This window comes from Mirounga angustirostris, unplaced genomic scaffold (genome assembly GCF_029215605.1).
Source record: "Mirounga angustirostris isolate CCGP_5_RB_7025 unplaced genomic scaffold, mMirAng1.0.hap1 SCAF_6, whole genome shotgun sequence".
NCBI classification, from domain to species: Eukaryota; Metazoa; Chordata; class Mammalia; order Carnivora; family Phocidae; genus Mirounga; species Mirounga angustirostris.
In genome coordinates this window covers 147274184-147296360 of record NW_026991714.1, presented here as the reverse complement: position 1 = coordinate 147296360, position 22177 = coordinate 147274184, and the positions used below count along the sequence as shown (strand labels likewise).

At 52.9% G+C, this 22177-nt stretch overlaps 1 protein-coding gene across 7 annotated transcripts in view; it reads right to left on the bottom strand.

The window, feature by feature from the left end:
• The window catches only part of LHPP (phospholysine phosphohistidine inorganic pyrophosphate phosphatase), a 122117-nt gene extending 101586 nt beyond the window's left edge, over nt 1–20531 (bottom strand). For all 7 annotated transcript variants that reach the window (XM_064595415.1, XM_064595417.1, XM_064595413.1 and 4 more), the window contains exons 1-2: nt 20343–20531; nt 3701–3888 (exon numbers count right to left, since the gene is read on the bottom strand). In XM_064595415.1, the coding sequence (XP_064451485.1) occupies nt 3701–3888; nt 20343–20467 (313 nt within the window). In that variant the 5' untranslated portion in view covers nt 20468–20531. The remainder of the gene's footprint in view (nt 1–3700; nt 3889–20342) is intronic.
• Nucleotides 20532–22177: the final 1646 nt, after the last annotated feature.

The following is a 22177-nucleotide window of genomic DNA, read 5'->3' as shown; positions in this document are numbered from 1 at the left end:
ACTGCTGGACCTAAACTGTAAAGACCATCGAACATTCCAGCCCAACCCCATGGAAGACAGGAGAGCCGGGACATACAGACGTGCTGAGAGGAGTAGCAGCTGATCCCTCCTGCTCACCAATACCCTTAGCAAAGCCTCTTCCTCCTTTGCCTTCTCTGCCCTCCCCTATTTTATGTCATTTTTAAAGATTTTATTTATTTGTCAGAGAGAGAAAGAGTACAAGCAGGGGGAGCGGCAGGCAGAGGGAGAAGCAGACTCCCCGCTGAGCAAGGAGCCCGATGTGGGGCTCTATCTCAGAAGCCCCGGATCATGACCTGAGCCGGTGGCAGACGCTTAACTGACTGAGCCACCCTGGCGCCCCTACCCTCCCCAATTTTAAATTAAAACCGAGAACGCTGCAAGGCTAAACTGAGTCATCGGCCTTATGTCTTCAGTTCCTAGGATGAAACAGACTCTCAGCTATCTTGGTATTAGATATTGACCTTGCTGGATTAACAAATGGAAGTAACCACATGATATCACTTCCAACCTGCCAGAATAGCAAGAATTAAAAAGACTGACACTGCCAAGTGCTGGTGGGGAAGCAGAGCGGCTCTAAGAGCTAGCTGGCCGGAATGTGAAATGACAGCCCTCTGGGGAAAGGCTAGCCATTTCTGATAAAACTGACAGCCACCTACCCTGCGACCCAGCAATTCCACTCCTAGGTATTTACCCAAAAGAACTGCAGAGAGGGGTGCCTGGGTGGCTCAGTCGTTAAGCGTCTGCCTTCAGCTCAGGTCATGATCCCAGTGTCCTGGGATCGAGCCCCGCATCGGGCTCCCTGCTCGGCGGGAAGCCTGCTTCTCCCTCTCCCACTCCCCCTGCTTGTGTTCCCTCTCTCACTGTCTCTCTCTCTGTGTCAAATAGATAAATAAAATCTTAAAAAAAAAAGAATTGCACAGAAACATTCGTAGCGGATTTCCTCCCTAATAGCCTGAAGTTGGAAACAGTCAGGTGTCCTTCAACAGGGGAATGGACAAAGCGTGGCATATTCACTTAATGGAATAGCACTCTGCAACAAAAAAGAAAAAAAACCTACTGATAATTGCAACCATACAGGTCCATCTCAACAACAGTATGTTGGGGCTGCTCAGACCCTGCAGATTCCAAAGAAAGGTGGTCCTCAGGGTACCTGGGTGGCTCAGTCGGTTAAGCATCTGCCTTCAGCTCAGGTCATGATCTCAGGGTCCTGGGATCGAGCCCCAGGTCGGGCTCTGCGTTCAGTGGGGAGTCTGCTTCTCCCTCTCCCTCTGCTCCTCCCCCTACTCATGCTCTCGCACATTCTCTCTTTCTCTCTCTCAAATAAATAAATAAAATCTTTTTAAAAAAGAGAGAGTGTTTTTGTAAGCCTGAGGCCCTGGGGGGCTGGAGACTAAGTAGCCAAGGTCAGTCCACAGGCGCTGCGTGCCTACCTGACCAACCCCTACTCAAAACCCGACACAAGGATCCAGTGAGCTCCTCTGGGTGACTACATGTTGCAGGTATGGTCACACATCTCGGCTGGGAGAATTAAGTGCGTCTCAGGGCAACTCCATGGACAAGGACTGCTGGAAGGTCATGCCCGGATTCTCCTGGAGTTCGCCCACACCTCTCTTCCCTCTGTTGAGTTCAATCCATGTTCTTTCACCGTGCTAAACTATAACTGAGTCTGACAGCTTTTCTGAGCCCTGTGAGTCCTCCCAGCAAATCGTCAAGCTTGAAGGTGGTCTGGAGAGCCCCTGACACAACTAGATGCTGCATGATACTATTTATATAAAAATCTAAACGAGGCAAACTTATTCATGATGAAACAAATCAAAATAGCAGGTGCCTCCAAGAGCGTAGGGGATGGGGACTGACCGGACAGCACATGAGGGAACTTTCAGGGTGCTGATAAAGTTCTAGATCGCATCACAATAGGGGTTCGGGATACACAGACGTGTGCATCTGTCAAAACTCAGCAGAAGTACACCTGAGATTTTTGCATTTCATTGTACATAAATTTTGTATCAAAAGAAAAAATGTAAACAGATGTTGAACTCTAGTTAATGATGTGCTGAAGTGTTTTCGAGATGTGTACCAATGTCTGCTATTTACCTTGAAATGCATCAAAAAGATAAGATAATGGGGCGCCTGGATGGCATAGTTGATTAAGTGTCTGACTCTTGATTTCAGCTCAGGTCATGATCTCAAAGTTGTGGGATCCAGCCCTGCGTTGGGCTCTGCGCTCAGCGAGGAGTCTGCTTAGAGTTCCTCTCTCCCTCTCCCTGCCCCTCCCCCCGCCACATAAGCACTCTCTCCCTCTCTCTCTCATTCTCTCTCTCAAATAAATAAATCTTAAGAAAAAAAGATAAGATGAAAAGATGGACAGAAGAATGGGTAGACATAACAAAAAAATTATAGTAAAATGTCACTGGTAAAGTCAGGTGATGAGCATACAAATATTTCAAGTAGAATTCCTTTAGCTTTGCTGTATGTTTGAAAATTTCATAATAAAATGTTGCAGGGGGTGGAATTCATCAACGATAAAACTTGGAAAAAGATTCCAAGTCTGAAAACAGGCATATTTATGGAAAACAGATGCAGGAGTGCATCTGGCTTCCCCTCCAGCCTGCTCAAGCTCTAATATCGATTAATGCCCCCTTCAAGGCAAACACTGAATTTCCCTCCCCTTCCCAGCTCATTCCACCCCCATTCCTCCCTTTTCCCCAGGGGTGGGGATTTTCTTTCTTAAGTTTTTCTCTTTCTTTGAAGACCTGTTCTAAAGACACTGGCAGAGATCCCAGATCACAGAGGAAGGATTTTGAGAAAGAGGATTTCTAAAGGCTGGGCATATTGCCCTCAACTGGCTCCAGAGCTATGGATTTGACACTCAGGCCTTTCAGGGAGCACCCTCAACCTCTGGGGGCCCCACTCCTGCCGGGAGGCAGAAAAGTATGCTTGCTTCTGCCAGTGGTTTGTAAATAAAAATACCCGGTGCAGGGGAAGAAAGAGGGCTCAGTGCAACGACAGGGAAGTGTCCTGAATTCTGAAGAAGTGCTTATGTTTCTTCTTTTTAAATATTCAGAAGGCACCAGATAATACTGCTCCTTCCACTTCTTTCCAGAAAAACTCTCCACAGAGGGTCAAAAGGGCTCTTTCCTTGCATTCAGACGAAGATCAGGATGTAAACCTTGTGCCATTTGCCAGAAAGCAGGGCTGGTATTCACAAATAGAGTTCAAGTTCAGGGTTGGGGGAGGGGGACAGGGGAGGTATGGGGAGTGGAGGGGACGGGGGGTGGCAGACACAAACCTATGGACTTCAATCTAGCCCCTCATCCTCCTTCCCTTCCTTCCCCTCCCCCCCCACCCCACAAACCCTAGAAGCTAAAATTTTGCCCCTGTGACAATTCCCTGCCCTCCTGGTCCATTCTAGATCAAAGAAATCAGGCTCAGGATTTTCCTCTGCGAAAACCATTCCATCTGGAAACTGCCTCTAAGGATCCTCTGGTACTCAGCCAGGGATGGAACGGGTCTGGTCCCCAGCAGGGAGCCCACGAGGTTTCCACCCCACAGGCCCATGAGCCAAGTGTTCATGTCCTCCCCAGTGGTTTGACCCAGGTGAGAGGGACACCGTCCCGCAGCCCCCATCTGGAAAGGAGGCACCTTGGCCCCCACCAAGCCCAGGGCCCAGCAGGCCTACCGTCATGAATAAGCAGGTGTGGCCGCAGGCCTCGCTCCTTCAGGATCAGGGAGGTGGCTGGGGCCGGGGAGGTGACCTCGCCCTCGGAAATGTCGAAGCCCTGGCGTTGAAGAAGCCCCACCAGCTCTCTCCGGGACTTCTGCGAATCGTTGGTGCAGAACCTCACCTTCAGCTGCGAGCGCTTCAGTCTGGAAGTGGGAACACGACAGGCAGAAGGTACTGTCAGCACTTGGAGCATGGGGCCTCCAAGGAGGAAGCCAGGTTAACTCCCAAGGGCAATCAGGACCGCCAGCAGGGGCTAGACCACCGTGGCTCCCTGAGGCCGGGCTCGGCTGACCCCGGGGTCTGGATGGGGTTGCTGAGCTGGAGCTGACCCCTTCCAGGGAACCCAGACCCTGCCCCACAACCCTCCTTTCCATCCTCACTGAGCCTGTCACCAGGGACATGTCCCCACTCCCTCCACCTGGGACACGTCTCTGTTCCCACTCTCTCTGCCTGGGACACCCTCCACTTCTTCATCTGAGACACATCTCCACTCCCTCCACCTGGGACACATCTCTGTTCCCTCTCCTGGGACATGTCCCTACTCCCTCCACCCGGGACACATCTCCACTCCTTCTGCCTGGGACACGGTGCCTCTCTACACGTGCCAATTCTCCCATCTCCCGAGACCCACCAGGTATCTCCCCTCCACCACTCCATCCCCTTGGCCTGGCTAGAGGTCTCTCGCGAACGTCCGCAGCAATTTCTCTGGACCATTCCACCATGATCGGCATTCCCTCTCTGCATGTGAGCTACGTGTGCCTAACTAACTCCGGATCCGTATTTCCCCTAAAGTGCAAAGGCGGAGGGACCAAGCTCAGGTGTGTCTTCTCATTGCTGTCACTGAAGAAAAGTTTGCCAGACCATCATCAGGTACATGGACGATCCCAGGATGGACGGACAGGACCCAGGGAGCCCCTGCAAGCCCAGCATGAACCTCGGTGCTATGGCCGGCCAGTTGTACTCACATTCTTCTCTCCTGAGCTCCCAGAACACCTGCTGCATCCTGGCTGCGCTTGGGCAGGTTGTTGGAATACAAAGCCACAAGGTGGACACCTAAAGAGGTCCCAAATGCAGTAACATCCAACCCTCCCACAATTAGTTACTGAGCACCTACTAAGTGCCTGGCTGGGGGCCAGTGCACAGAACTGTAACCTTGATCACAGGCAGGCTCCCGGCTGGAGCCACAGGCCGGGTGGGTGGGAGGGAAACTTCACAAAGGAAGGGAGATTTGTGCTTGTGAACAGGGAGGTGCTCTGAAGGACTGGAACAGGATGAAGAGACAGATGCGGGCCAGGAGGCAAAGAAACAGCGCCCAGCAGAGGGAAGAACAGACTCGGGCTGCATAGGAAAAGGGGCTGGCACGGCTGAGCCCCCAAGCAAGGGGTCCAGTGTGATGGTGGATGTCCCCGCGGGCCCAGGCCAGGAACGCACAGCCCTCCCTGGACAAGCCACGGCAAGACGGCAGTCCTACTCAGCATCCACAGAGCCGCAGCATGGGGTCGTGAAAAAGACACCAGGCTACAAGTCAGGAGGCCTGGGAAACCCTAGGAAAATTAACAGAGGGCACTAATCGTTACCTCGCACTGTTCGTAAACAGGTCTCTAAACACGTCCATGTCAATGGTCTCCAAATGCGCAGGAAGACATCTTCATTTTTCAGCCATCCTTTCAAGTTTTACATTTTTTGTAATATAAATTGTATTAACATTTGATCCAGTTAATAAACATGTAATTTATCATTTAGTATTTATCAATAAATACACATGTACGAGAGATAAGTGCTCCAATTTTGTGCTCACGTGCAGAGATAACACAAAGAGCAGACCCAGTTACTCAGAACTATGGACTTGCAATCAACCTCCATTTGGGCAAGTAAGTGAGACCCCCAACTAAAAACTCTGTCTCAACCCTAGCGGTAATATACTTTTATCCTGCTTTACGAGTGAGGACATTGAATCTCAGAAGGTCAAGTACCTTCTGTTCCCCTTCCTGGACCTGAGGCGCTAGGGATATGGGCTAATTCCTCCTTGACCCCAACACGGATCCTGGAACTGATATGGAGTCAGCACCATAACTACCCTCCAGAGCCAAAGGCAGGAAAGGTCTCCTACCAGGATGGGGTCTCGGAAAAGACTTCCCCGAAGAGCCAGGTCCAATGGGAATCTTGCAGAGCGGACAAGCTGGCCAGGGAAGGGTGGGCGGAGCAGAGGGAGGAGCAGGTGCAGGGTAGGCCCCGCCCTCCTAGGACCCGGTCAGGTTCAGAATCTTCGAGCAGCCTTGGGTATATGGAAGCTGAGCCAGAAAATGAGGCTGGAGCGGAGTGTCACTGAGCAGGCAGGGATGCCTCAGGCCATCTGTTCCATCCCGGGATGGAGGGAGCTCCACATGCAATGCTCCTTGGCGATAACAGAACTGGGAAAAGGTGGCAGGCCTGTCCAATGTCCCCCTCTCCACCCTGGGTGACGCTGTCCTTATCCTACCTCCGGCTTTATCTTTCTTTCTTTAAACGTCCACCAATATCTCCAATCATCTGACTCATATCTTTGTTTATTGTCTCTCTCCCAGACCTACGTGCTCCATGACATCAGCAATGACATCTGGTCCATGCTCCCCGGCATCCCTGCTTCACACAGGGCTGGAACACAGCAGGCTCCCATTTACTGAATGAGTGATGGAAAATCCAAATGACAGCCCGTGAGAGGGACCCTTCCTTAGAACCACACCCACCACACAACCTACTGCCACACCCAAGGGTGTCCCGAGCCTGCAGCCCCCTCACAAGCCCCGTCAGAAACAGGCAGGTGCTCCCACATTATGACGAGCCTCCTGACCCTCCATGCACTGGAGCTGACAGGTGCCACTTGAAAAGAAATCTGTAGATAGACCAACAACAGAGTGAACACACACCTCGAGGCTAACCATGTCTTAATCAACAGCCCAGGTGGCTCAGTCCTTTCTTAGTATTTGTCTTTCCTAATCAGAGGGTTATGAATGATCAATTACGCTTAGTGGTTAATTGCCCTTCATAAAGACAGCTTTTGTATTTTTAAATTAGGCAGTTAATATGTTGTAACTAATAGCATCACCTTGTGCATTATGCACAGATCTTCACTGATTGGCGCCTGGAATGTGTGATTCGCACCCAAGTTAATGGAGCAGTTGAGTGAAGAAGTGCAGGGGTGTCGGGGGACTAATTATCGCTAATGAATTATGATGTGACCTTCTCAGAACAGTGAACAATCGGTGTGACAGTGCCTCACATCTCCTATTCAGGACGCGACTTCAGATGCCGATGACAAATGAGGAAATAGCACAACTCACTTCGGGACACTTCAGCCACGGGTCTCCTCTGAAATACCCACCGAAGTTCACAAAACATATGCTTTAAAATCAAAGTACTGGTTTTAGGATTAAATCAGTCCCTGAAAAAAATCTAGTGCAAAATGTTTGGCAAGTCCCCTCCCTGTGGGTCTGCTCATCCTTCCACCCACCACCGACGGCACCCCCTTTCTGAACATTTGGGACAAGTCCCAGGTCCCCTCTCTGTTTCTCGTAATCACTGAAAATAATAAAAGTGTGGGTTATTAACACAGTAAAGCACGAATACAACGTTACACTGAGCCCTGCCTCAGGGCTCAGTGTCTGTGATCTGATTTGGCCCAGAACCACATGCTTTATTCCCTACATATGTCCCTGGGCCGGGTGCCCTGAGTACAAGCTGACTGAGCAATGCGCCGGGAGACCGGAACCACTGTCCCCATTCTAGAGATGACAAAGTGGAGGCTCTGAGGGGCAGAGACCAATAAAATCGGACAGCTTGTAAGCAGCAGAGCCCACAGGCTGTGAACCGACCCCACGGGGGCAGCTACGCGCTGGCGAGTGCAAGCTTGCATGTTTCCAATAAGGGGAGCATGGCGCCCCCAGGCAAGACCCAGCAGCCCAGGTGCGTGGGGGGGGGGGGGCGCACACATGGACTGAGCTGTGCCCCCCCCCCCCCCGCAGATCCCTATGTTGAAGCCCTAAGGAGGTAATGAGGGCTAAGTGAGGTCATAAGGGTGGGGTTATGAGAGGATAGGGATTAGTGTCCTTTTCTGACAGAGATCTCTCTCCGCTACGCAAAGAGACAATGTGAGGACAGCGGGCCCCAGAAGCCAGAAAGAGAACTTTTACCAGAAACGGACCCTGCTGGCACCAGATCTGGGCTCCCCGATAAATGTGTGCTGTTAGGCCCCCCGGCCTGTGGTTTTCTGTTGCGGCAGTGCAAACAGACGAGACAGCCAGAGAACCAAATCCTCAGCATCTCCTGGTGGGTCTGCTGCAGATGGCACAGATTTGGCCTAAGGGGCCCGGGACAGCAAGGCTTCAGAACGTCAGGAAAGCCCCAGCGCAGCATGGCCTCGGACTTCAGCACAGCCTGCCTGCATCTTCCCAGGAAAGCAAATGTAAAGGATTTCAGCTTCAGGCTGGGCCCAGCTCCAGGCCAGGCTGTGTTCCCCACCCCACCAAAACCCAAAAAGGCCGGAACCAGTGTCCTCCCGCAGGGCCCTGGCATCCCAGAGTGGGGCTCGGACCAGACTGCCCCTGAGACCCCAGCCCCCACCTCAGCCCGCTGCCCCCTCCCCAGGAGTCCCACAAGAGTGGGATTTGCCCCCACTTCCTGCGGCCACAACCGATCTTTGAACTGACCTTTACTTCATCCCGGCAGGCCAGGACAAGCCTCTGCGTGACAACGTCGCCTGGTGCAATTACTGTGCATCACACGAACTGGTCCCTTGCAAATCACCTCGGACCTCACACATCTGCTGGCTGTCGGCATCTGCCAGAGGCGCTCACCCGAAAATAATGGAAACCCTCTCATTATGGCTCGGTAGCAGGTAGAGCACTAGGGCGATTACTGGACATCCTGACCGACCTTGGCATAGCTCCACAGCCCGCTGCCCTCTCTGGCTCGCCACAGAGGGCTGGGAGGGGAGGCCACCCAGGGGGGCAAGAAGGCTGCCCCAGACAAGGCCCTCCTGACTGGGCCCATCCTCCCTCCTCACCCACCCCCCGCCCTTGGGAAGCTGTCACCTTCGTGTGACCCAGGGAGGCCTCCAGTCACCCAGAGTCTGCTGCACCCTCCCCTAGAGCCCAATCTTAGTCATCCTTCAAGGCCTGTTTCATGTTACCCTTCCTCCAGGAAGCCCTCCACCCCGCCCTGGGGCCCCCATCCCCAGTCTGTCCAGGCAGAGCTCATCTTCGGCTTGGCTTTCACACCCCTGGAGCGTGGCAATGCCTTTCTGTGGGAAGTCCCTAACTAATCCGAATTCCAGATCTGATGGGCCCACCTGGTAAAGGAACCACATTGTTCCTGGATCCAGACAACCTCAGGAAGAAAACCCATGTTCACAGCTAATCCCACCCCTGGGCGATATTGCTTCACCACTGCTCCTGCATCCGCCTCTAATCCTTCTGAAGCAAAGTTTCTAGAGGATTCCAGAGGAGAAAGCACAATGGAGCTGGATGCGTCCAGATAGGTAAAGGAAGGCTGAGCCTATGCACAAGGTGCCGGAGTGAGTCGCTCCTTTATGCAGGCTACGGATGGAACAGATGGAACAGACGTGCCCGAGAGCCGCTCTACTGCCAAGCAGCAGGCCAGGTGGCCCCATGGTGATAAGGAGGCACTTTGGAGTCTGATAACTGTGAACGGGGTCCCAGCTCTGCCACCTAATGACTGTGGGACCTTCAGCGAGCTACCCCTTCTCTCTGTGCCTCAGTCTCCTCATCTGTAAAATGGGGATGATCACAGCACCTGTCTCACATTGCAAGGCTCCAGCAAGACCTGTGATGTCCCTACACGGGCCTGGCACACGATGAGCGCTCACTATGTCCCAGCTGAGAACATCTGCCAGGACACAGGAGAAACACACCAGGAGGAGAGGGGAATTGAGGGGTGTGGAGGGGGAGTCCCCCATTCCTGCCTCAGCCTGCTCTGCCCCTGGGGCCACAACTCAAGACGTGCCCTGGTGGAGTGGGGGGTTCCTGTTACTACTAAAAGGGGAATAGCAGCAGATAAATAAAGCTATGCCTCAGTTTCCTTAGAGAGAGAAAGGACATTCACGACACCTCAGGGGGCTGTTGTGACCGGAATGCGGGCGGCAGTGCCTGGCCAAGGCCCTCGGCCCCCAGACGCTCCCAGACGGGAGCCTTAGCAGGGCTCTTCGGCCGTGCCAGCCTCTGTCTCTCTTGGAAGCCACAGAGACTGAAAACACACATCTGGAAGAGGTGAATCCTGCAAAGTACTTATTTGCTCTAAGAACCCATTTTTCTTCTTTTTTAAATAGAAGGTCAAACAGGAGCCTGTGAGTGGAGCACGGACAGCTATGTGGTCAGTCCTGCATTTTGCGTGCAGGAAAACACAGTCATTCGCACGTACCAAGAGGTGCTCATGTTGACTCAGGGAGGGACCCAGCCCAGGTCCCCGCGGGCCCCAGTGATGGGCATCAGCTGGGGTCAGGAAGGCGCCTTGCGGCTGGAGCAGCAGTGGAAGGGCTTTTGCCATGAGAATAGGGTCTGGCCTCCCAGCTGGGGTCCTGCACTTGCACCCTGAGAATGCCAGGCATCCAGAGGCCAGACTCTTGGGGTCCCAGAGTCCCAGCCATGAAATGGGGTAACAGCAGTGCCTGGTCTTCTGCCCTCCAGGACTGCGCATGCCGTGAGCCGTCCCACACGCTGGTATCACCATCGGACCAGGAACGCCAAGGGGAACCTGTAACAGCTTCTGCCAGTAGTAGCTTGGGCTGGGCTCGCCACACCTCCCCCTTCCTTCCACTGATCCACCAGAGCTTTCGGCTAGGCTGACAGCCAGTTTCTCCCCCACCTTAGGGTCCCTCCCCATTCTCCACCTGACATTCTGTGGGCAGCCATGCACATCACCATGTCGTCAGAGTCCAGGCAAGAAACGGAATCCTTAGAGAGAAGAGAAAGAACAAGGGGCAAGGTGACGCACATGGCCGGGCCCTGGCTGGGCCTCTCAGTCAGGCCGGCTGGCCAGTGACCTCAGAGAACAGCGATGAGGTCAGATAGACATCGGGCAGGCTCCAAAGCCAGGGCTCTTACGAAACACGAGGTACCTCCTCCCCGTGCCTGTAACTGCCTCACCTGCCATCCAGCATGTTCTCTCTGACCTGGCAGATCCTCAGAGCTCAGACCAAAGGGGCATGCTGAGCCCACAGACATCAGTGTACTATTTATTAATAAACACAACTTAAAATCAAGTGCAGGGAATCTAGAAACCAGTAGAGAGCTTGGATAGCATTCCACCAAGGGCTCATTTCACAAAGCAGGAGACTGGGGTTCAGAGGGATGCAAGGTGCCTGAGGACATGTGCTGAGGTGCTGTGGGTTCTTCGGACCACTCCCTAACCTTGCAGAACCATTCACCAGCCAGTCGTCCCTGAGTGCCATCACAGGCTGGTCCGGGCCAGGAGCTGCAGGGGACAGAGACCAGGCACACCCAGAGCCAGGTGGCAGGAGGTGACAGCCTGACTCAGAAAGCAACACGCCTGTTGTACCTCCGCCACCTCTGTGTGCCTGAGGCTTCTGACCTGACCCTCTCCAACCTCGGTTCGCACATCTATAAAACGGGACACTGCCAGCAGCTACTCGATTGGGCTGTCGTGAAGACGATACTTGCAAACTGTTGTCAGAAGCACCCAGCACGCTGCAAATACTCAGTAAATGCCAGTGAAGACGTGGGTAGCAACAGTGCCAACCACACCTCTGGCTGGGGACATCTGGGCCCTCGAGGCAGGCAGTCTGACAGGAAGCCACATGCCCAGTGAACCAGGGCCAGGAGGGGCCAGGACGTAGGGAGCCCAGAGAGCATCATTAAGAAAGAGGGCAAAATTCAACCCAGCCAAGGGAGGCTGGGGCAAAAATCCTGGGGCCCCCGGGACAAAAGGAAGCCCAATGGTAGCCACAGCTCCCAGGCACTGGCTGCCAGCACCTTCCCCAGCCCCCCAGTGCACCCTCCCCAGGCTCACAGTGACTTCTCAAGACAACTGGGGAGACGGGTCTCTATCCCCATTCACAGATGAGGACCTGGGGTTCGGAGGGGCTGAGTGCCTTATCCAGGGGCAGAGCACAGAAAAGAACCCTTTATTATGAACTGGCCCCATGAAAATGTACACAAATGTGAAAAATACAACCTGGGCAGAGCTGAGTGATTTCGGGTTGAATCAGCACCAAGTTCAACAACCAAAAGACTCTTCATATTTGCAAAAGAACCACCTCTTCCCCATTATCTGACTGTTCAAGCCACAAAATGCTCCTTTAGCTCCTAGAGGTAGCACAAGTAAAAGGGTGGTTTAAGAGAAAATATCCCACTTAACTTGCCCCCGGTGATGCATGTGGGCAACAGGCACAAAAAGGCTATGAAGCCTGCCCAAGACCACATCACAATCGCAGGACAGCATTGGGACTCAAAACCCAGGCCCTCACCTCCAAGAGCTGACACCTGCATTCTTTTAGGTGACAGGTAGGAAGCAGCACCTGTTTGGGGGAGCACACAGGCCCCACTCTCTTTCCCGGCGAGGCATCCTTAAGCCAGACTCTCTGGTTCCTTCCCGACAAGTGGGCAGAATCCTATCAGCCCCCCGGTCGTGGGAAATTGCCCCACACACTACTACAGGCAGGGCTCAGGCTGGGTTTGCCAATATGCCTTCTCTGTACATTCTTGGGGTGCTAGGGGCGGGGCGGGGGGATGGTGGTCACAACTCCTTTTGTGAGCCTCCTGAGCAACCCATGCCACAATGACCTCCTAATCTCAGGGGCTTCCTACCAGAGGCAGCATGGTTGGGGTGAACCATTAACTCTGCTCCAGAACCACCAGCCTGGCTGTCCTTGATTTCCATATGGTGACCCTGCCCGCCCGTGCTGAGATGAGAACCCGAGAAACAACTCTTGTCCGGTGCGGCCTCATGCACCCATCCAACATCCCTGTTTCCCTCCGTGTGGGTCAGGTGCACGATGCTACTGCTCTATCTCCGATATGTGTGGATTGTCGGGTCTCCTCTACCTTTCTGGACAAAAATGGTATTTTATACACATTATTCTAGAACATCTTTTGCGGACTATATACAACATTCATGTGATATAAACTAATGTCAACATCAAACTGCTGCAGAATACTATACGGTCTGGGTGAACCGTAATTTATTCCCTCCTCTTCTCCTGATAGACATGCAGCTTGTTTCCCAGCCACACACACATGAAACTATAAACATATAAACTGTGGAGCTGTTGGGGCACCTCAGTGGTGCAGCAGGTTAAGCATCTGACTTAGGCTCAGGTCATGATCTCAGGGCCGGGGGATCGAGCCCCACGTTGGGTTTCCTGCTCGGTGGGGAGTCTGCTTCTCCCTCCCCTTCCCCCTCTGCTCCTCCCCCTGCTCATCCTCTCTCACACATAAATAAAATCCTTTAAAAAAAATAAAATAAACTAAACTGTTGGGCTGGCCACTGGCCCTGACTTCAATATTGTTATTCATCAAAACACTTTGATCATTTTCACTGACTGGCTTCATCATCAATTATAGATTTGAACAGAGAAAATATACATTTGTCAAACATCGTTCTTTTGTTTTGTTTTGTTTTTAAGGGGGGGGTGTTCCTACCACAGATTCATTTGGGGGATAAATGCTCTGAGGCTACAGAAGGTTGGAAAGTCCTGGCTCGGGATCTGCAGGGACTCAGGCTCCAGTGACCTGTGAGCACCAGGGCGGAGGCAGGAAGGTGGGGCAGGAGGCGAGGAGGGTGTGATGTCAGGAAAGGGAAGCATTGTGCCTTCAAGTCCTCCAAAACCGAGAGGAAGGGGTGTGGAAGGAGCCACCGTTTCACCCTGGGGGAATGCATGGGCCAGGGCTGGTGACAAAAGGATTTAGACTCTTTACTCCATACCTTCATGCCCTGGTCAGGACTGTTCACAAGGAGGGAGCCGTCTTGTCCTAACACACTTTGTCCCAGGTCTGGGCTGAGTGAGGAAAGCTCCTGTTGGCCTAAACAAGCTCAAACAAGCAGCTGCCCCCTCCAATATCCCCAAGGGACCTCCTCCAGCAGGATGGGATGAGGCAGCACAGGGGAGGCTCCCGACTGTCCCTCGGTCCCTAGCAGCTCTTAGCATCGCCACTCCTAGGCCCAGATGCTGCCAGGGTGGCCCAGCATTGAGGAGGGGGAGGGGAAGAAGGGTTGGTCCTAAGGTCTGCAGGCTGGCAACTTCCGACAAGGTGCCCCCGGCCCCGTCCGTCGCTGCTCTAAAACCTGCCGGGAGGGGCCTCGGTGTCAACAGGGTCCCAGGACTTCCGGGGCACCCCGGGGCTTGAGAGGCCCCACCTGGAAGGATGGGTTGTGCGTCTGGCAGTCCCTGGGTGGGAACTGTTTTATAAAACGACCCTGGGCCGAGTCCTGCTTCCTTCCGCTGGCCACAAAAAGGCTGGGCCGCGCTGGGCCCAGCAGATGTGCTTTAGTGGCCTGAGACAGGATGCAGTAAATGCCCACCTGCCTTTCACATGCAGATGGCTCTGGGGCTCTCCTTTGTGCTGGCCAGCCCCTGGGCCAGCCCCTGCAGCCCCCGCTGGGCCCGGCCCTGCCTCTGAATGGCTCCCCTCCGAGAGCCCAAATGCCCAAGAATGGGCTCCAATAAAGGGCCTGTTGGGGGCACCCCGGGCTGGTTACAGATGTCCCATTACCACGCCCGCCCACAAATCCCAGAGCAGTGAGAGAGCTCGCAGCACCGTCCCCAGCAGCTCGAGGAAGCAGCGGGCGTGGCCTGCGAAGCCTGGGTCTTTGGTTCCATCGGGGACACTCCTGGCACAGATGACATCTGCAGATCCCAGCATACACCGCAGCGGGCCTGCAAGGCTATGTTCCCCCACCCCAGCTCCCCGGCTCCCTGCCGGCTAGGTCCCCACGCCCCCAAATCGGACATGGGCCTTTCCAGGTGCTGTTTACACTGATTCTCCCAACTGAACTCTCAGCTTCAAGAGGGCTGGGACTTCCCTCTGCCTCGTTCATGGCCGAGGGTTCTGGCAGTTTGGAAGTGCTCAGTAAACACTTGTTGGGTGGGAGTGCATGAAGGAGCAAATGCCTACACCGGAGGCAGCGTGGTGCTGGGAGGGACACGGAGGCCTTGGAGTCACAGGACTCCAGGTCACAGGAACCCAGGGGTTAAGCTGGCCCAGCCACTTTTTTCACTTCTGCCAGTTGCGCCTCCATCACTTTGAAAAGGGGCCCGAAATCCCTACCTGGGGGCCAGCTGGGAAGCACCCAGGCAGGACCCGACAGGCCTCCCTCAATCACTGCGTCCACATGGTTCTGGAAAGCAGGGTTTATCCTCCGCATGTGCTCCATGTCCCCAAAACGGTGGGACCTTTCAGAAAACCTGGGGATGACATATCACTACAGAAAGTCTAGGAAGAAGAGTAGGGAGCCACCCCCTCCAGGGCTCCCCAAATGGACGGTGCTGCTGGGAGCCTGCGGCGCTGGGGAGCTGCCATGGGGTGACCGGTCCCCCAGGACCTCGTCCCCTCCCCATCATGCTTGTCTCTCTGCAGCTGCCCTCACCCCAGGGACTTCCATTGAGCTCCTGGGACATCAAAGTGAGCCTCGCATATCAAGGAGGCCACAGAGTGCACGGTGTAAAGAAACCACTCTAGCGGCTAGAAACACTGTAGAAAGCGGCCAAACACAAAGTGTTCTTCACCTTGGCAAGCAGGACCTGTCCCTTAAAAGGTTCCTGGGAGAGTCCAGGCTCAGCTCGGATGCTACAAAATAGGGGTATCCTGCACGTGTGAAACATCCCCATGGAAAACTCCAAAAGCAGGGGGAAGCTTCCAGCACCACTCCCACTACCACTGAGTGTCTGGACGCTGGGCTTCGTGCCTGCCCAGGGCCACCCACAAGGAAGGCCTGAGTGTGATCAGTGGGCCACTGGAGGCCGGGCTGAAGAGCCCAAGAGAAAAGGATGTCCAGAGAGCCACCAGGGTGTGGGTGGGCCCAGGCTCGGTGGGTGCTTGGCCACAAAGGGGCTCATCAGTGAAAACCCTACCCAGAAGTCTTTGTGACTGGGAGCAACGGGATGAAGTAGCCAAGGGGGTGGCCAAGGGGCCACGAAGCTCACTTGAGAAGGCCCTGGTGGACTAGGAGGAGGCATGGGGACTTGGTCCTGTGGCCTGGGAACCCGGGAGGTTTCAGAGGGACGAGGCCATTAGTTCTCTAGGCCCCTGGGCAGCGCGATGATAAAATCTCCCAGGGTAAGTAGCACTATGTCCCCTCACCGAAAAAAATCCCACATGCCCTGGAGAAGGAAATCCCCCTCTCAGCCACAAAACTGGCTCTGATGCATTTTAAGACTACTGTTATACAGCTTTAGATTTCTTTTTTTTTTTTTTAAAGATTTTATTTATTTATTTGAGAGAGAGAATGAGATAGAGCATGAGACGGAGGAGGATCAGAGGGAGAAGCAGACTCCCCGCCGAGCAGGGAGCCCGATGCGGGACTCGATCCCGGGACTCCAGGATCATGACCTGAGCCGAAGGCAGTCGCTTAACCGACTGAGCCACCCAGGCGCCCCCAGCTTTAGATTTCTACACTATAGCTGTTAGCAGAGACATCCCGGCTACTTAAATCAGCCTGAGTTAAAGTAAATCAAAACAAAACCCTCCTGGAGATGGGTGGGAAGGTGCCAGTGCAGAACCCGCACAGGTGAACAGGCCAGGGACCCCTCCTTACCGCCACACCCTGCGACCTGCGCATGCATTTGTTGGACAGGTCTGTGTCAGGGTGGGAGCATTACTCAGGACAGGCTGCTGGAAGCCCCAGACCTTTCTCAATACCCACTCCTCCCACAAAGGACTCGAAGCATGGCTCAGGCACAGTGGCTGGGAGTCAGGCAGACTTGGATCCCCATGGTCCCTGGGCCATCCCGGCGGAGACCTTGGCAAGCCCCGAGCTGCAGTGGCTTCAGCTGGTAAAGGCGAGGCACAGCCCCTCCCCACCCCAGACTGTCAGGGGACCACAGAAGACAGTGAGAGGAAAGCATGAATAGCTAGCACAGAATAGGCGGCCTCTGAGAGCAGCCTCGCCTGCCCAGAAATACAGGGAATAGGGGTGCCTGGGGGGCTCAGTCATTAAGCATCTGCCTTAGGCTCGGGTCATGGTCCCAGGGTACCGGGATCGGGCCCCATGTGAGGCTCCCTGCTCAGTGGGAAGCCTGCTTCTCCCTCTCCCACTCCCCCTGCCTGTGTTCCCTCTCTCGCTGTGTCTCTGTCAAATAAATAAAATCTTTAAAAAAAAAAAAAAAAAAAAAGAAATACGGAGAATATAGTCAATAATATTGTAATAATGTCGTTTGGTGGCTGTTGGCAGCTCCGCTCATCATGGTGAGCACTGAGTAATGTATAGAATTGCTGAATCAATATGCTGTCCACCTGAAACTAATATAAGATTGCATATATACTTCAATAAAAAATTCCATAACTTAAATAAACATATGTATGTATGTATATATGTATACTGTGCTGTCATGGGGTCTATCCTGCACTTAGCACTGGACCAAGAACTTGACATGAGCTATCAGAACACCTGCCCTGCACCCCCTTCCCACCCTGTCTATCCTTTCAGGTGCTCTAGTCTGACACTCGGAGCCATTCTTTATTTCCTCTTCTCCCTGGCCCCCACAATACTCATTGTATCAGCAGGCCCTCCTGGTCCTACTTCCAAACATCTCTTTCATTCACTCCCTTCTTGCCAAATCCCTGGTCTATGCCCCCCCATCTCTCTCTGGACCACATGATGGTCTCCTAACTGCTTTCCCTGCTTCCTCTCTTGAGCCCTGCTGTCTGCCCCACTGCCAGGCCGTTCCCCACTTTGCAACTAGAGCGATCTTTTTTTTTTTTTTTTAAGATTTTTTTATTTGACAGAGAGCGAGAGAGGGAACACAAGCAGGGGGAGTGGGAGAGAGAGAAGCAGGCTCTCCTCTGAGCAGGGAGCCCGATGCGGGGCTCGATCCCAGGACCTGGGGATCATGACCTGAGCCGAAGGCAGACACTTAACGACTGAGCCACACAGTCCCCCCTGCAACTAGAGCGATCTTAAAATATTTGTAAATTTTTTTTTTTTTTTGGGTGCGGTACCTTTTTCCAGCTTTACTGACATATGATTCACAAAGAATTCAAAATTTCAAATGGGAGATACATTCACATGGTTCAAAAAGGTTAAAAAAAGTTAATACACAAAGCTGGACAGTGAAGAATCAACCCCACAGCGCTCCCCAATTGTCCGCCCCCTAGCTCTTCAAACAGTGAAGCTCTTCCCTCAGCTTCCTTAAGCAAACACAGCAGCAGGAACACCGGCCCTCATTTCTGCCTTTTCCACCCGAAAGACAGACACCACACAGCCTGTTCTGTGCTTTGCTGTCTTCACTGACAATACCTCGATATGACAGGCACACTCATTCGTCTTTCTGCTGCATGGTGTTCCCCTGAATAGACGGATGGACCATGATACTCCCCTATTAGTGGGTGTTTGAGCTGTTTCCAGTGTTTTCCTATTTCCAAAAGTTACTTTCATGAATGACCTCACACTGATGTCCTTTCTCATGTATGAGGCAAGGCAATTTCCAGAAGTGGAACTGTGAGAGATAATGCCAAATGTATCTTCCACAAGCAATGTCTGACAGGGTCTGTTTCCGCAAACTCTCACCAAGAGAATGTATGCTCAAAGTTGAGCATATTTGCCAGTTTTCTGGTATTGATGAAAAATGGCACCTTGGCATAGTTTTGATTTGCATTTCTCTTACCTAAGTAAGGCTGAGCATCTTTCCTATGCTTAGGGGTCATTTACTTTTTCTTCCTTGTGAACTAATTGTTTATATCTTTTGTGCATTTTTCTCTTAGGCTGTTGATTTTTTTTTGCTGTTGATTTCTAGATTTGGGGGCATAATTATAAAGGTCCTCTACTCTAAGATTTCAAAGGAAATCTCTCCTGTTTTCATTTGGTACTTATACAGTTTCGCTTTTTGCATTTCAAGTTCTTTAAAACATAAATCAGATCACATGACACTCCTGCCTGAAATCTTCAGTGACTTCCCACTTGCGCTCAGGATAAAATCCAGGCACGTCTCCGCAACAAGTCCCCACTATAGCCAAGCTCCTCCTCTTTGGTTCCATGAACATGAACGTGCCAAGCTCTCTTCCGCTGCTAGGCCTTTGCAGCTGCTGTTCCCTCTAGCTGTAATGCACTTCCTCTGCTCCTTCGCCCAGGTGGCCCTTTGTACCCTCTGGATGAGTCCAATGCCTTCTCCTCAGAGAAGTCCAACCTCCCCTCTGTCACTTTTTCAGCAAATCTTGTGTTTACTCGTCTGCATCCAAGTTTACTGTCCATTTCCCTTGCATACATGAGCCCCATGAAGACTTGTCTGCCTCAGTCACGGCCCTGAGACTGTGGCCTCATGTTTCCCCATACTAGGTTCACTTAACCCCAAAATATAGCCAGTGCCCTCTGCTGCATTCCCATAATGTTCTTGACACCATAAAGTGCCATCACATAATATTCTTGTTCATGACAGAGTTTGTCTGAAGCCTTGGGGTAAACAGAGACTAAGGCAAAGGGCAGAACTTAAACCTGGACTTTAGGAAATGAAGCTCCCAGGGCCGTGGGGAGTCTCCTAGGTCTGGGATGCCCTTCACACGCACTCCTTGTGGCCATGTCTCCCTTTTCTGAGTTCCTGGCCTCTCAAACACCTCCAACCTTGCTACACTGGATAGTTTGGCTCCTGTACAGACTGGTAGGGTGGGCTCCCTGAGAAGGACCAAGAGGCTCACTTAATTGCCATCTAGAGATACGTAAATTGCATCCTGGTGAGGTCAAGCCACTAACCCAGGGTCCTCCAACCAGTGAATCTGGGAACCCAAGTCCTGGGCAATTAGCCCTTCCTGGCTGCCCATCACAATCATGGCAGCACTGGCCTGTCCTGCCAATGGCAACTACAAAGCGGAGGGTCCAGTGGCGCCAACCGTGTTCCTTGCGTGGTTTTCTGTGCTCAAGATTTGGTGGGCAAGATGCCCTCCCCCTCCTCTCCACCCCCAAGCAAATGATGCCAGCACATACATAATTTTAAGTTTTCCGGTAACTACATTAAAATGTAAAAAACAGGTGGAATCTACTTAATATATTTTATTTGACCTAATATATTCAAATTATTATCACTTCCACATGTAATCCCTATAAAGCAACACAAAGAGCTCTTTACGTTTTTGTCACTAAGTCTTCGAAATCCGGCGTGGACTGTGCACTTACCGCACAACTCAGTTCAGACCAGCCCTAAGGCAAGCGCTCAGCTGCCGCAGGCAGGCAGGGGCTGCCCAGTGGGACAGCGAACCTCGGACCAGCAGCGGCCCTGCGCTCAGCTGGGGGTGCGGCGGCGGGGTCCCGCCCCGTGGGGTCCCAGCAGGAGGGCGGGGCGGGGCCAGAGCCGCAGCCCCGCCCCCGACCCCGGCACGGGCCAGACCGCCGGTGGGACCCGGCTGAGAGCTGAGCCTCGCGCCCGCCGCGGCCCACTCACCTCGCCACCGCCTCCACGGAGCCAGGGATCGGCGTGCCGCCGTCCTCGCCGCCATCGTACAGCACGCCCGAGATGTCGAGCAGCACCCCACGCACGCCGGCCAGCCGCTCTCCCCACGCGGCCATTGCGCTCTGCCGTGCGCCTCAGACTCCGCGTCCCCACCCCCGGCTGGGAACTGCGGCCGGGCTCGCCGCGCAGGGGCGCCTGGGAAGTGTAGTCCTGGGCTGTGCAGGCCGGCGGGGCGGGGCCGGCGGGGCGGGGCGGGGCCGGCGGGGCGGGGCGGGGCCGGCGGGGCGGGCCGGGTGTAAACCCGGAACCGCGGGGCGCAAACCACGGACCCCTCCCTGGCTGTCGCCTCTCCATTCCCGGGTCCCACGCCCCCGAAGTCGGAGCCATCTCCCCAGGAGAGCTCAGTGGACAAAAGGCAGGAAGAGCAAAAAACAAGCCCCTGGGAAATAGTCAACCTCCCTAAAAACCAGAGCAAGGCAAATCAAGACAAGGAGGCGCCTGTAAAGCAGCAAACATTAAAGAGATCAGTGCTTCGTTGGTGTCCTCATCCTTTTGCTGAGAGTGTGACAGCCCTAAAAGCAATGGAGATAGTTAGACCAATTGGCCGGGTAATCCCACGCCTGGGAAGTGATGCTAAGGAAGTGATTCTAAAGACGGTGAGCGCAGTGTAAGCTATCAGGCCAGAACAAGCTGGAGGAAGAGTCGGTGTGCAAACAAGTGTAACATGGCTACAGAAAGAAATATTAGGGGCGCCTGGGTGGCTCAGTCGTTGGGCGTCTGCCTTGGGCTCAGGTCATGATCCCAGGGTCCTGGGATCGAGTCCCACATCGGGCTCCCTGCTCGGCGGGAAGCCTGCTTCTCCCTCTCCCACTCCCCCTGCTTGTGTTCCCTTTCTCACTGTGTCTCTCTCTGTCAAATAAATAAATAAAATCTTAAAAAAAAAAAAAAGAAAGAAATATTATGCCACCAACAATGAAAACTAGGTAACAACGTGGAAACTGCTTGTGTTATATGAGAAAGCAGACTACAAAACTAGTAAATTTTACATTACCAGGCAGTAATGTAGACCACAGCCCTGCAAAATTAAGGATGCGTAGGAATAGGGCTGGGAAGAAAATGGGAACATTGCAGTGTGTTAGGCCAATGACATTTTGGATGAATTGTTACAATCCATTTAATGTTACCTCATTTTTGCAATAAATAGAAATTGATAGAAAAGGGGACGTTTCCTTGACTGCCCCTCTGACCTTTCCAAGTATTTAAATTGAAACTTGAGGGGACCCTGGGTGGCTCAGTCAGTTAAGCGTCTGCCTTCGGCTCAGGTCATTATGTTGGGGTCCTGGGATGGAGCCCCTCGAGAGGCTCCCTGCTCAACGGGGGGCCTGCTTGTCTCTCTCCCTCTGCCCCTCCCCACACACACTCATGCTCCTGCTCACTCACTATCTCTCTCTCTCAAATAAAAAATAAATAAAAATCAATAAATTGAAAAAAAAAGAAACTTGAAAAAAATCAGACTCCTCTGGGCATGACTTAGCTTTGAGGTATCAAAAGACCATATTAGAATGGCCACTTCATTTTAGGTTCTTCAGTCATAGACGGGACATAGAATTTGTCAGAATCTTAGAATTTTAACTCAATTCAATGAATTGTGCATATTGTATTGCTAAGTTTACTGGGGAATTTTGTACTCTGTTGATTTTACAGGAGGAATGTAAAATGTAGTTCCTGCCCTTTGGGAATTTACAATCTGGTTGAGGGAGAAAAGAATATTAGACCTTAAAACAAAACAAAAAAAAGAATATTAGGGCGCCTGAGTGGCTCAGGTG